Source organism: Pleurodeles waltl, chromosome 9 (genome assembly GCF_031143425.1).
Source record: "Pleurodeles waltl isolate 20211129_DDA chromosome 9, aPleWal1.hap1.20221129, whole genome shotgun sequence".
NCBI classification, from domain to species: Eukaryota; Metazoa; Chordata; class Amphibia; order Caudata; family Salamandridae; genus Pleurodeles; species Pleurodeles waltl.
In genome coordinates this window covers 379,542,575-379,555,428 of record NC_090448.1, presented here as the reverse complement: position 1 = coordinate 379,555,428, position 12,854 = coordinate 379,542,575, and the positions used below count along the sequence as shown (strand labels likewise).

At 44.8% G+C, this 12,854-nt stretch overlaps 1 protein-coding gene across 1 annotated transcript in view; it reads right to left on the bottom strand.

The window, feature by feature from the left end:
* The window catches only part of BICRA (BRD4 interacting chromatin remodeling complex associated protein), a 508,223-nt gene that overhangs the window by 164,140 nt on the left and 331,229 nt on the right, over positions 1-12,854 (bottom strand). The window contains exons 8-9 of the mRNA XM_069206977.1: positions 3,877-5,853; positions 2,386-2,682 (exon numbers count right to left, since the gene is read on the bottom strand). Of these exons, the coding sequence (XP_069063078.1) occupies positions 2,386-2,682; positions 3,877-5,853 (2,274 nt within the window). The remainder of the gene's footprint in view (positions 1-2,385; positions 2,683-3,876; positions 5,854-12,854) is intronic.

The window sequence follows — 12,854 nt, the reverse complement described above, 5'->3', positions numbered from 1 at the left end:
AGGAGTGTACAGTGATGACCGCCCTAAACATATGATAGCTCACAGATAGACATTAGGTATGTACATTTCAGAATGCAATGGATCTTATGCCCAGTAGCCAAAATAGAAAGACTTGGGATTTAGAAGGTGAAACTTTACATGTCCCTTACATGAGACACATCTGGAACTGAATGATTCAAAGAAGGTTATCCACAGGAGGCACCGAAAGTAATGGGCAATGAGTTCATATCAACTAGAGAAGCACAGGTGGGTAACTGAAATGAGATGAAGGCAAATGCGCCTTTTTAGAGGATTAAAGAGGCAGGTATAGACTTTGACAAGCTGAATGTATCCTACTGCTAAGAGACCAAAGAGTGAGGTGCAAGTACCAAATGTGGGAAGCTCATGAGGGTTTTCTCTCAAAGAGAACAGATGGCCAGATACCACCTCTGGAATGTGGCAAGCCAAGTAAGGTGTAAGGTCTATCCTCAAGAGGACCAATGGAAGGATACTAGAACTTCATTGCTAAAGGGGCAATTCCATATGTGAAAAACTGCAAAAAGTGATGAATCCTTACTGCAGGGGAAATCGCAGGTAAATCCCAGATAAATCACTGGTCTAAGATGAGATGAATCAAGAAGTCCAAACCACAAAAGACATAAGAGCAAAATAAATAAAGTTGGGGAACTGCTAGGAAGACGTTTCTACTGTTGAGATGCCAAGTCAGGTCAGAGAACAAATAATTCTATCCACTGTTAAAACCATAGGGGATTGTAGAAACTGATGAGAAGATTTGCTCTCGATAGAATACACAATTGCAGTTAACTTAGAGCATAGGAGAAAGAGAAACGTCATGCCTAGAAAGTGAGGAATGAAAATGACCATCTACAAGACACCACAGGTAAACAGCATGGCAAGTGATAAGGGTAAAAATCATAACCATAGGAGACCACAGGTGCTAGGTTCGTATATATGGGTTTGGGCGTAAAGTACAGAAATAAATAGCTCATGCAATTCCCAGGAATACAAGGAACTACTTGTTTAAACAAGCCAATAATCTGTCAAGGAAGAGTTTACATTCATGTTAAGGTTGCAGACAGACCCCGTACTAAAATGGGCTGTTTGCCACCACTTCAGACACTAGCTATGTAAAGCAATAGTATATAGGTTCCAAATTAACTGACACCATGGGAATGAAGGAAAACGTCTTCTAGAATACATCAGTCCTGGAACACTATGAGCAGATCAATTCAATCCACAAGATAATCAATGATCGAACTGCACAATGTTGAGAGACTGCTGTGTAAATACAAAGCATGCAATAAACACATTTCAGGCTGGGGAACTGAAAATCAGGCATCCAGTCCATAAACATAAAACGAAGCAACCAGTTATGGGAAGTGACTGGTAGAAGATTCTAATCCATTAGAGAAAATGTGCAGAAGTCAGGATTGGATAATGGCAAGAAAGGATTCCTAGCAATAGTCAAAACAAAGGCTTAAGCATTACAGAAGAAACTGCCCATTTGCAAAGGCAATAACCATAACCCACTTAAACCAGGTCTTAAAAATAATTAGGAAATTGTTATGGTGGTTCCACGGTCTAAAGAACACATGTAGGGGTAAATGCTTATCCATGTTAAACACTACTAGTAAACTCCAGCCGTTGAAAGTTATAAGGCAAGGCTGAAGCACCAGGTTTTAATAGTGAGATATATTTGTATTATGTCCCTCTTCAGAGTGTCACCATAACTGAGTACTCCAGTCTACGAAGTCTGTGGCTGCACCTCTTCCGCAAAGACATTAAGATAAACCTTCAGCTGAAATTAATCAACTTCCAGAAAGTCTCTATACTCAATACATTACAGACACTGGTCAACAGCAGCAGTGGCTCTGTACTCCCTTTTAAAGATATTATGATAGTTCTATGGTAGTAGGTAGGAGGCAAGCATGTGCCATCTGAAGAGTGCAATTCTTGGTTTCTTTCTTCAGTGTCAGCCACTATAATACTTCAAAATGTGGCTGAAACATTCAAAAACAGTTGTTCGGTGTTGACTGAAGCCCACCAAGTGAGCTTTTGTTTGGCCAAGTTCAAGGTCTATGTTAGGTCAATTAAGGAACCATAGTACTAACTTTATATAGTGTTAAATCTCACTAAAGATCAGACTGGCATGCTCAGAAAGAAGATATTTCAAAAGTAGCATATTCGGCAAGCAGAAAAGGCCAAATGATGCATCCATCACCAAGAAAGCATAGTTAAAGGAGAAAGCAAGCAAGGAGCACCCCAAGGTGGAAGCAAACACATACAGTTAGAAACTCAAGAGAGAAGTGGAAGAAGAAGGCTAGAAGGAGTCTGAGGTGTCTGGATGAAAAGAAAAGTGTATGGGACTACCTGAAAAGGCAGTACCTGATGGGGCTGGCCAGATGGGAATGGTGGTAGCGGGTTCAGCACTTTCGACTCCGTCGCCACACTCTGGGGTTGGGTTAACTCTCGGCTGCTTTGTGGCGGCATAGCTGTGCCTATGCTGCTACTGACTATAACAGAGGCAGGCACGCTGCTGGTTGTGCCTGGACTGGCTGTGGCGGTGCTGTAGATAGGCTGGGACAGCTGGAGTGACACTGCAGACTGGTTCAGAATACGTTCCTGGTGCATTTTCAAGGAGGCCGTGTAAAATTGATGCTGTTGCTGCTGGCTCCGTTCCTTCTGAAATGTCCAACACATTTTTAGCAACCACCAGAGCTAATGCAATTTCTTTTTTAAGCCCCCACCTTGTTATCTTTTATTCTTTCTGAGCGCACATATCAAAAACTGTTCAGGTTCTGAATCCATAATTCTGAGGACTCCTTCCATGCCCCAAACTCTCATCCAATTATCACTTCTTTTCAAACAAAAATCAATGCATTGTGGGTGGAGTACTATTTAAACAATTCAGTTATCTTACTTGTAGAAGCTGAATATGATTATATGGCTTACATGATCTAGTATGTGTCAGTACTAAGAGTAAACACAGAGTAGAGATGTTAAATGGAAAGCCACAGTTTAACACACCGAACAGGCAAAATAGCTTCCTCCTGTTATGTAGAAAGTGGAAAAACTAATGAGGTGTGAAAAGTAAAGTGTGTTTTGGAAGTTTGCTCAGCAAAAGGAGACTGTGCTAGAAGTGGATGGATATGTTGAGGCAGTCATCCATTTCAAAGGGGAGTAGAACAATAATGGATCTGAATCTCTGGGGAGTATTCCAGCTCGAAAGATACAAGTATAAAGTTGAGAAGCATGCCAACGACTGAAGAGGAGAGAAACAGACACAAGGGGTGTGCCCTAAAAGTCTCCTAAAACAGTGGAGAGTGTTATCAGTGGGAGTGTGCCTAAAAGATCACTCCTAACACCAAAGTGAGGAGGGAGTGATGTGGTGTGCCTTAATGATACCAAAGTACATAGATATAAAAGGAGGCGCGCGTCTGGGTAGTGTCTGATCAACCAGGAAAGTGACTGAGGTGTAAGGGTCTTCTTGGTGAGAAACTTGGAATAGATGTGGGCAGTGGGTACAAACAGTCCACGTGTATGGGGAGTCCGCCAGCAATAGGCAAAGAGCTGTAAAAAGTAAAATGATGCCAGGATAGTCCAGGAGCTTTAAGGAAAAATAATTAATAAGGGGAGTGCAGTAAACTTCTAGCAGAGGGCAGCAATGAAGACACCTCAGAACCCAGTAAGGTATATCATTTATGATGTTTACATTCGCACAATCACTTCTGGATACTAGCAAGAGGACTAGGATGTAGCTAACTCACTGAAATCACTCCCTACTTCCTAGCAATAGAGCAAGAAACTATGATCACTCTTGCACCCTTAAACAAATCTCAGGCTTCTCCACATACAGTACTAACACATTTCTATTACCTGCTGAAGGAACATTTGCATGGACTCTGGGCTGAGGATAGTACCAGTTCCGGCCTGTCCCAGAATTATCTTATCTGGGCTATGCGCCATGCTTGGGCTAGTTTGTGAAGTAGTTATCTGCGATGGCTGCTGTGACACATTCATCTGAAGCTGTGCTGGTCCTTGAGACTGGGGATCTGCCTGGACAGTAAGTATGGAGGGCTGCTCCCCACCTTGCAGCAGGGTAGCAGTAGGAGGTGTTTGTTGTGGCTGCTGCTGCATAAGGCCTGGACTCTGGCTGCTGCCTCCGGAAGACTGGATGCTCACACCTTGATTAAGGTTGTCTGAGGCATTCAACATTGCAGCTTGACTGCTGTTGAGGGCAACTCCTTGAATCACTGTTTGTCCAGACTGATTGATGGTCCCAGTTGATAAGGCGCCTGTCACGGAGGGCTGGCTCTGAGAGCTTATGCTCCCAGCTAAAGACACTGGCATCTGGAATAATGCTGGTTGGCCCATCTGCCCAGGTTGCAGGTGAATAGGGGTGGAGAGAATGTGGGCAGTGCCATGAGCATTCTGCGATGCGAGGACCTGTCCTAAGTTCAAATGGCCTGCAATGTTCTGGTTGGTAAGGATTTGGTGGGAAGGCATTGCCTGATTGATCAACTGGCCACCCGGCCCTTGACTGGTTATTATGTGGCCACTGGGATGAGAAGTGGTAAGAATCTGCCCTCCCATGTTGGCTTGCAATGCAGAGAGTTGTTGGACTGTGGAGGCGCTGGTCAGCTGCCCAGGCAGAAGGAACTGGTTTTGGCCTTGAAGCATTGCCTGATTAAGGTGTTGGGCAGGGATGACTATGCTGTTGCCTTGGTTCAAGAGATGCAGGCTCATTTGCTTACTCAGGGCCTGCTGCTGAAGAGGAGGTTGTTTGAACATGTTGGCTGGTAGTCCCTGAGGGAAGCCAGAAAGCACCACATTCTGCCCTGGTTTCCCAGTCATGAAAGTTAGATTTTGCTGGGCTTTCTGTTGTTGCAGCGCTGCCTCGTTCTGGATGGTCAATGTGGTATTGTTGGGGCCAAATGGCTTGGGTGTGATTTGGAACAACTTCGGCTGAAGGACACCTGCCGGCTTGGGCTGGATTGGCGTAGGAGTCCGGTGAATGATCACATTCTGAGGCTGCATTAATGGGCTGCTCAAGCTGGTGGTGACGGTCATGGACTGTGTGCACTGGGCAGCAGACATGGTGCCAAACATAGGGTTCCCATTCAGCGTGGTGGTGGATACGGTTGGCATGTTTTTCTGGATTACAAGGCCTGTACTTTGAGGGGAAACCCCAGTAGATGATAAAGTGACCTGCTGCTGATCTGGAGCAGTCTGCGTCAGGTAGCTTCCCACTGGCATGGTGGCTACCTGTGTTTGCTGAACAGGCTTTCCTAGAAGCTGTTGCGTTGATTGGTTGAGTGTCATCACCTGCTGCCCCACCACCTGAATCTGTCCAATGCCCAGAGTCCCCCCAGGGCTACCATTGGGTAGGCCTTGAAGGTTAGAGATGGGCTGGATGGTTACATTTCCCAGGCCCACCTGCTGAAGGAACGGCTGGACACTGATAGCCTTGTTCACTACATCTGCTCCCACTGAATGCTGAACAAGGGCCTGGTGGGTGAGGACAGCTGACTGTTGTAACCCCATGAGCTCAGCCCCACTTGAGAAGATCTGCTGAGTCCCATCCGAATTAGTCTGCACAACCGGTTGAAGCGTAGGAAGCTGGAAGGAACCCAGGTCAAGCTCTGCCTCAGCCTCCAGTGTCTGCTCTGTGATGTTGGCCTCTTGCAGGCTCTGCTGGAGTATGTCGCATGGCTGATCTGAGCCAGAAAGGCTGCCACCACCCCCAGAGGGAGAACCCAGGATGTCATCCTCCAGGAAGTCAAGGACGACGCTTGCAGTTGGCTGATTTTGTTCAGTGGTCAAACTGTTGCTGGGAGCTTCTTGTACGTGTAGCTGAAAAGTTAAAAAAAATATATATATGCATATTTATATGTATTCATGAACATCCATAAATCACAGTAATATCAGCCAAACGGTTAAGAGAATCTCGGCCCAATTTTATACAGCACCCAATGTCACATAAGTGGTGTTACCCACCTGTGTATGAAGTGGTGGGAAAAACAGCACAGGATCAGGGGCTAAGGTTATTTATGGCCTTTGGAGTTCATGCTGAGGAATGGACAACATATGAAATGCAATGCTGACTGGTTATCTGTGCAGACAGTCAAACAAACAATGACTCCAGATGCAGTCCTCAAGCGTTATCTGTTTGTCCAAATTCACAGACAAAACTGAAAACATGAAAGCAGCTCAGAAGCAACAGATACTACATGAAATTGGAGGTGGCTCAGATGTAAGGATTTACAAAACTAGAGGTGTGAGTTAAGACTCAAGAGTGCCAAAAGAAGCCTCCTCTTTTATAATGCCAAAACCCAAGGCAAGATATGAGACCATCTCTGGATATGAAACCCACATCTCGCAGTATGAATTGCAGAACTGCTTTCACAAGTTAAAGTCTCTACAATTACCAGAATACATTGGAACAATAGTACGAAAACAACATATAACAAGCATTGGCAAAGCCAATAGGTCTCGCCTATGCAAGAGCTTTTGGCTTTGCCAATATGATTTAGCCATGTTGCAAACCAGCTTGGCAGCTGTTCAGCATGGCTAAAAGTGTCGTAAAGGAGTGTGGTGTGGAGTGTGGTAAAGTAGGAAGTCATGGAATAGAGTGAGGTGCGATGGAGTGCCACAGAGAGGAGTGGCATAGAGTTGAGTAGCACGGATAGGAGTGGCATAGTGTTGTGAAGTGTCGTAGAAGGAGTAGTGTGGAGTGGAAGGGCATAGAGTGGAGTACAGTGTCAAAGTGGAGCAGGGTGTCGCAGAGAAAAGTGACTTTTGTTGAGTGGTATAGAACAGAGTTGAGTGGCACAGAGGGTGTTGGGAAGAGTGGAGTAGAGTGCTGTAAAGTACAGTGGTATAGAGTGGAATGTTGCAGAGATGAGTGGCACAGAGTGTAGTGTAGGAAAGTGTAATGGAAGAGTGGCGTAGAGTGGAGTACAGTGCCGTGGAGTGGAGTGGCACGGAGTAGAGTACTGTAGTGGAGTAAAGTAGTGTGTCGCAGAACAAAGTGGAGTAAAGTGATGGAGTGACGCAGAGGAAGCTGCATACAGCATCGCAGAGTGGAGCAGTGTCAAAGTGGCGTGGTGTGTCAGAGTGAAGTAGAGTGAAGTACAGTTTTAATGGAGTAGACTGTCAAAGTGGATTGTTGGGGAGTGGAGTAGAGTGACCTAGGGGGAAATGGCATATAGCACAGTGGTGCAGAGTAGACTGGTGAGTGAAGTGGCTTAGAGTGCATTGTTTTTGAGTAACGTGGCGTAGCGTACACTGGCATAGAGTAAGTGCAACGGTGTAGACTAAGTAGAGTGGCGTAGTCTACATAGAGTGGCGTAGTCTACATAGAGTGGCGTAGTCTACATAGAGTGGCGTAGTCTACATAGAGTGGCGTAGTCTACATAGAGTGGCGTAGTCTACATAGAGTGGCGTAGTCTACATAGAGTGGCGTAGTCTACATAGAGTGGCGTAGTCTACATAGAGTGGCGTAGTCTACATAGAGTGGCGTAGAGTAGCAGTGCAGAGTAGAACAGATTGAAGAGGCATGGAGTGCAATGGCATAGAGTGCAAAGGCGTAGAGTGGAGTGGCGCAGGTTGGAGTAAAGTGGCAGAGTGCAGTGGCGTAGATTAGATTGTTTCAGAGTAGTGTGAAGTTGTGCAGGATACAGTGGAGTGGTGCGGGTTAGAGTGCAGAGGTGTAGCATAGTCTCGCAAGGAGTGCAGTGCTGCAGAGTAATTCACAGTGGCATAGAGTGCATTGGCATAGAGATGAGTGGTGCAGAGTAGAGTGCAATGGCAGAGTGCACTGTAGCGTAAAGATCAGTGGCAGGGAGTGCCGCCTTGCAGAATAGTGTATTAGAGTGCAGTAGTCTTAAAGAATAGTGTCTTATAGTGCAGTAGTAGAGTATTGCAGAGTGCTGTAGGGAGCAGTGGCATACAGCACAGTGGTATAGAATAGAGTGATGTAGAATGCAGTGAACTAGAGTGCAATGGAGTAAAGGGGAAAGCATGCAGTGGCAGACTGCAGTGAAGTAAAAGTGCAGTAGAGTTTAGCAACAAAGTAGAGTAGTTGGCATAGTGTGCACTTGTTTTGAGTGCACTGGCTTAGAGGCAGTGACGTAGAGTGGCAGAGTAGCAGTGCAGAGTGGAGTGTAATGGCACAGTTTAGAGTAGAGAGGCGTAGAGTAGATTGTTTCAGAGTAGAGTAAAGCTGTGCAGGGTAAAGTGGAGAGGTGCAGGATAGAGTGCAGAGGTGTAGCATAGAGTTGCGTGCAGTGCTGCAGAGTAAATTATAGTGGCATAGAGTGCATGCGTGTAGAGAGGAGTGATGCAGATTAGAAAGCAATGGTATCAAGTGCAATGGCAAAAAGTGCAGTCTTGCAGAGTATAGTGTCTCAGAGTGAGGTGGTGTAGAATGCAATGCTGAGTGCATTGGCATAGTGAGCAGAGCACTGCAGAGAGCACTGGCATACAGTACAGTGGTACAGAGTATAATAGTGTGCCATGGAACGCAGTGGTGTAAAGTGGTGTAGCATGCAGTGGCATAGTGTTGCAGAATATGGTGGCGTAGAGTGCAGTAGTGCAGAGTAGATGGCATAAAGTGCAATGGCGTACAGTGCATTAGTTTTGAGTAAAGTGGTGTTGAGTACACTGGAAGGAGTGCAGTGGTTAAAAGGAGACTGGTGTACTACGCAGTGGAGTGAAGTGGTGTAGCAGAGAGTAGAGTGGCACAGTGTAGAATTATGGAGTAGATTGAGTGAAGTGGCACAAAGTGAAGAGCTGCAGTGTGGAGTGGCATAGAGCAGTGACGGAGAGTGCATTGGTGTAGAGTGGAGTGGTCTAAACTGGAGTGGTGTAGAATACAGTGGTAAAGAGTGCAGCAGTGCGTAATAGAGTGCACTGGCTTAGAGTGAAGTGATGCAGAGTAGAATACAAAGGTGTAAAGTGGCGTAGAGTGCAGTGGCATACACTGGCATAGAGTGGTTCAGTGGCACAGAGTGAAGTGAAGCAGAGTAGAGCTGCAGCGAGAGCAGTGGCAGTGGGTAAAGTGGCAGACAGCAGTGGCATAGAGATAGAGGAAGTGATATCCGTGTGTCCTGTAAAACAAATTCAAACAGAAGCACTATTTTTGTTTTCAATGTCCTTGATGCCAGATTGTACTTGTGCAACCGCACCGACTGCACAAATAGAAAGAGTGACATAAGTGGTAGGCAAAAAGTAGGGAAGGTAGAAAGAGATACCTGCTAAAGTGTTATTATTAAATATTACTGATGATGATTTGTTGTTTCGAAAGAACGCATCTGTCGTAGGTTAGAAGTGACAACGCAACTAGGTAAAATCTATTTTAAAGAAAAAGTGCTCCGTGCCAAAGGTTGTGTATCCTGAACAGTAGTGCTATTAATTACATATGCAGCTGTATTTTATTGTAGAACAACTTATTATTGTATATTAATCTTATTTTTGTCATAAGGTGTTGAGGCCTGTTTGTGTAGCTTATGTAATTTAATAAGTGAAAGGCGGCCTGAAAGAGCATATATTTTTAACTGTTGTACGTGGTGAAAGGGAATGGAGGATACTGTGTAATTGTTGGTAGAGCATGTGGAGAGGTTTAGGTAGACAGTGTCAGGCAAAGTGTTAAAAGAACCTAAAGGCAGATTGTGAAGCTCTAAAGTTGGAAAGGGAGAGGGGCTTGGGAGTGCTTGGAGATGTGGGTGGGTGGAGGAGGGATTCTCAGAGTGATTTAACCCCTTGGGTGCCCTGGATGTAAATGTTACGTCCTGGGCTGCACTGCTCGGGTGCCCAGGACGTAACCGTTACGGCCAGATAGGGGACCTGGGGAGGGGGGGGGGGGGGGGGGGGGGGGGGGGTGGAGTGCTAGAGCTCACCCCGGGGGCCTCGCACCCCCCCTCCCCTGGGCAGAGATGGAAGGGAAATTGCATCCCCACGGGGGCACATTACTGGTAGCCATATCTGCCGCTTGGGGTAAGCTCTGCCTATTTTTGGAAGGCCTATCTGCCCCCATGAGGGCAGAAAGCCCACCAGAGACCACAGAATTATTATTTTTTTCAAAATATGAAGGTGGGGGCATGGCCATACCCCCACTCCAAATAAATGGGGCCAAAGTTGTTCTGCCCCCGAGTGGGGTGGGGGGGGGGGTAAGAGGACAAAGTCTACTAGATGCCAGGGAATTCAAAATAATAATAATAATGGGGTGGTGGCTACCAACCACTATGGGAATTGTTATGCCCCCACCCCAACTGAAAGGGTAACAGTCTTTCAGCACCCCCCTCGCAAACTAAAACATCTTATCCCACTGCAAGCAATAGGACATTTGATTATTCTGGGTTTTGGTTTTACATTTGGGCCATGAGAGCTTGGCTAACTCTCAAAACAGTCCCACTTGGAATGGTGAGGGCTGCACTTTTTTGGAAATAAAAAGGTTTTCTTGATAACTATTTTTCACTCTTTATATTTCACCAAATGAATTGCTGTATACCCGATATAGAGTGAAAACCTATTGTAAAGTGCAGCTCATTTGTTGGCTCTGGGTACCTAAGGTTCTTGATAAACCTACAAGTTCTATATACCCCCGCAACCCGAAGAGTTTAGCAGACGTAACGGTATATTGCTTTCACAAATCTGACATCGCAGGAAAAAGTTACAGAGTAAAACGTGGAGAAAAATTGCAGTTTTTTCAGCTCAATTTCAATATCTTTCAATTTCAGCTGTTATTTTCTGTAGGAAAACCTTGTAGGATCTACACAAATGACCCCTTGCTGAATTCAGAATTTTGTAGAAATGTTTAGCTCTCCGGGATACAGCATTGGTTTCATACCCATTTCTGTCACTAACTGGAAAAAAGCTAAAAGCACAAAAAATAGTAAAAATTGGGTATGTCCAAGTAAAAAGCCAAAATTGTGTTGAAAAATGTGGTTTTCCGATTCAAGTCTGTCTGTTCCAGAAAGCTGGGAAGATGGTGATTTTAGCACCGCAAACCCTTTGTTGATGACATTATAAGGGAAAATCACAAGCCTTCTTCTGCAGGCCTTTGTTTTCCTTTTTTCTTTTTTAAACAACATCTTCGCTGTATTTTGGCTAATTTCTTGGTCTCCTTCAGGGGAACCCACTAACTCTGGGCATCTCTAGAATCCCTAGGATGTTGGAGGAAAAAAGGACCCAAATTTGGCATGGGTAGCTTATGTGTTCAAAGTTATGAGGGTCTAAGCGCAAACTGCCCCAAATAGCCAAAAAAAGGCCTGGCACCTGTGGGGGAAAAGGCCTGGCAGCGAAGGAGTTAAAATTGTGGTGTCTGTTTACAAGTAGCAGGCAGGTTAATGTTCCAACTTGCACATTTGTGCATAAAAGTGCAAAGGAGTGAAATTATTGTCTTGGAGCCAGTAGACTTGCTGCTTGAATAGAAGTTCGAACTTTGTAAAAGCACGGGAGAGTGTGGTGGGTTGAGGCGAGTTTAGGGACAGAAGAGAAATATGTAGATGGGTAAAATGCAGTTGAGGTTTATGCTGTGTTTGTGTGGGCTATGGGGCCACAATACCCCCTGCACAACTGTAATATCCGGCCTGGTAAGTGTAGCTTAGAACGGCCCACAAAGAGAGAAGTGTGACTGGCGTGTTTGCCCTGAAGCAGGGTAATTAAGTTATAGTGTTAGTAAATAGTAGCCATACTCAGGGCCACTGGAATTATGCAATTGTGCAGCCGCGGCTATTTTCGCATAATTATACATTTGCTACATAGTCTCTCATCTGCTACAGAATCTGCAGGTTTTTTTTTTTTTTAACTACTCAAAAACGAATAAAAATGCGGGGACACGTCTTGCTGCACAGTGGAAGGTCCTTTGCAAAGCTGGACTGGTAACCCATCTGTTGCTTATTGCTATATTTGGGTATTAAACTGGTACTAATGAGGTCCAACCAATGCCGAGACTGTGTTACCAAGTTTAAAAATGACAAAATGAGGTAATACTATTACAAAATGTGCTGCATTATGCCGCATAATGCCTTTTCTTGCGGCATAATTTACTTACTCCTTCTGCATAATTAGGCTCTCATACATCAAATTTCCAGTGGCCATCGCCATACCTTATATTTTAACATGGAGCTAGGGTCAAAATTGTTATTCTGGTGTAGGCAGTGTATGGTATTTCCTAGTGCAAGTAAAGGAATTATGTTATTTCTGTCTGTTTAAAATATAAACTGGAGCATTAGTGCAGGTTTAGTGTTTCTATGAGTTCTTATTGTCCTGGTGTCATTACAATTGCTAATTTAAACTAAAGAAACTCCTACAAGTGAGTGTTCAAAGGATAGCAAAGGAAGAGGTGGTTTGAGGTGCTTAGAAGAGCAGTGACGGGGTGTTGTCGTTTGTGAAAAACAATTTTGCATTTTTGCCTACGCTGAACTCGTCCCATTGTAATTTTTAGACGCCAGGACAAATTTAGTAGCAAATGCACATTGTCTGCTTTCATTCTAAGCAGTAAACGTGCAGGTGGAGGGGGCTCTTAATTTGTTGTCAACTCCTGCTGGACCAAAGATAAAAGCCTAAATTAAGGGGCCTCAGGCCTCCTTTTGTTCCATTCCGATTCTGACTGGGTGCGGTAGGGAGGCTCACTCTTCAACGCAAAGGAGGGGGAAAAAAGGCTCACAGCTTATCACTTCACAGGTGCTTAAGAGAGACATGCTTTTGACTTTATCAGTCCCTGTTTATAAGAGAAATGCATGCATTGTAAGAATGTCAGATGTATTGATCTGTCCCTGTATTTGCACTAATAACAATGTAAATGCCACAATTTCATTTCTTTTATAGCGTTACTCGCAGTGCAGGGAGTC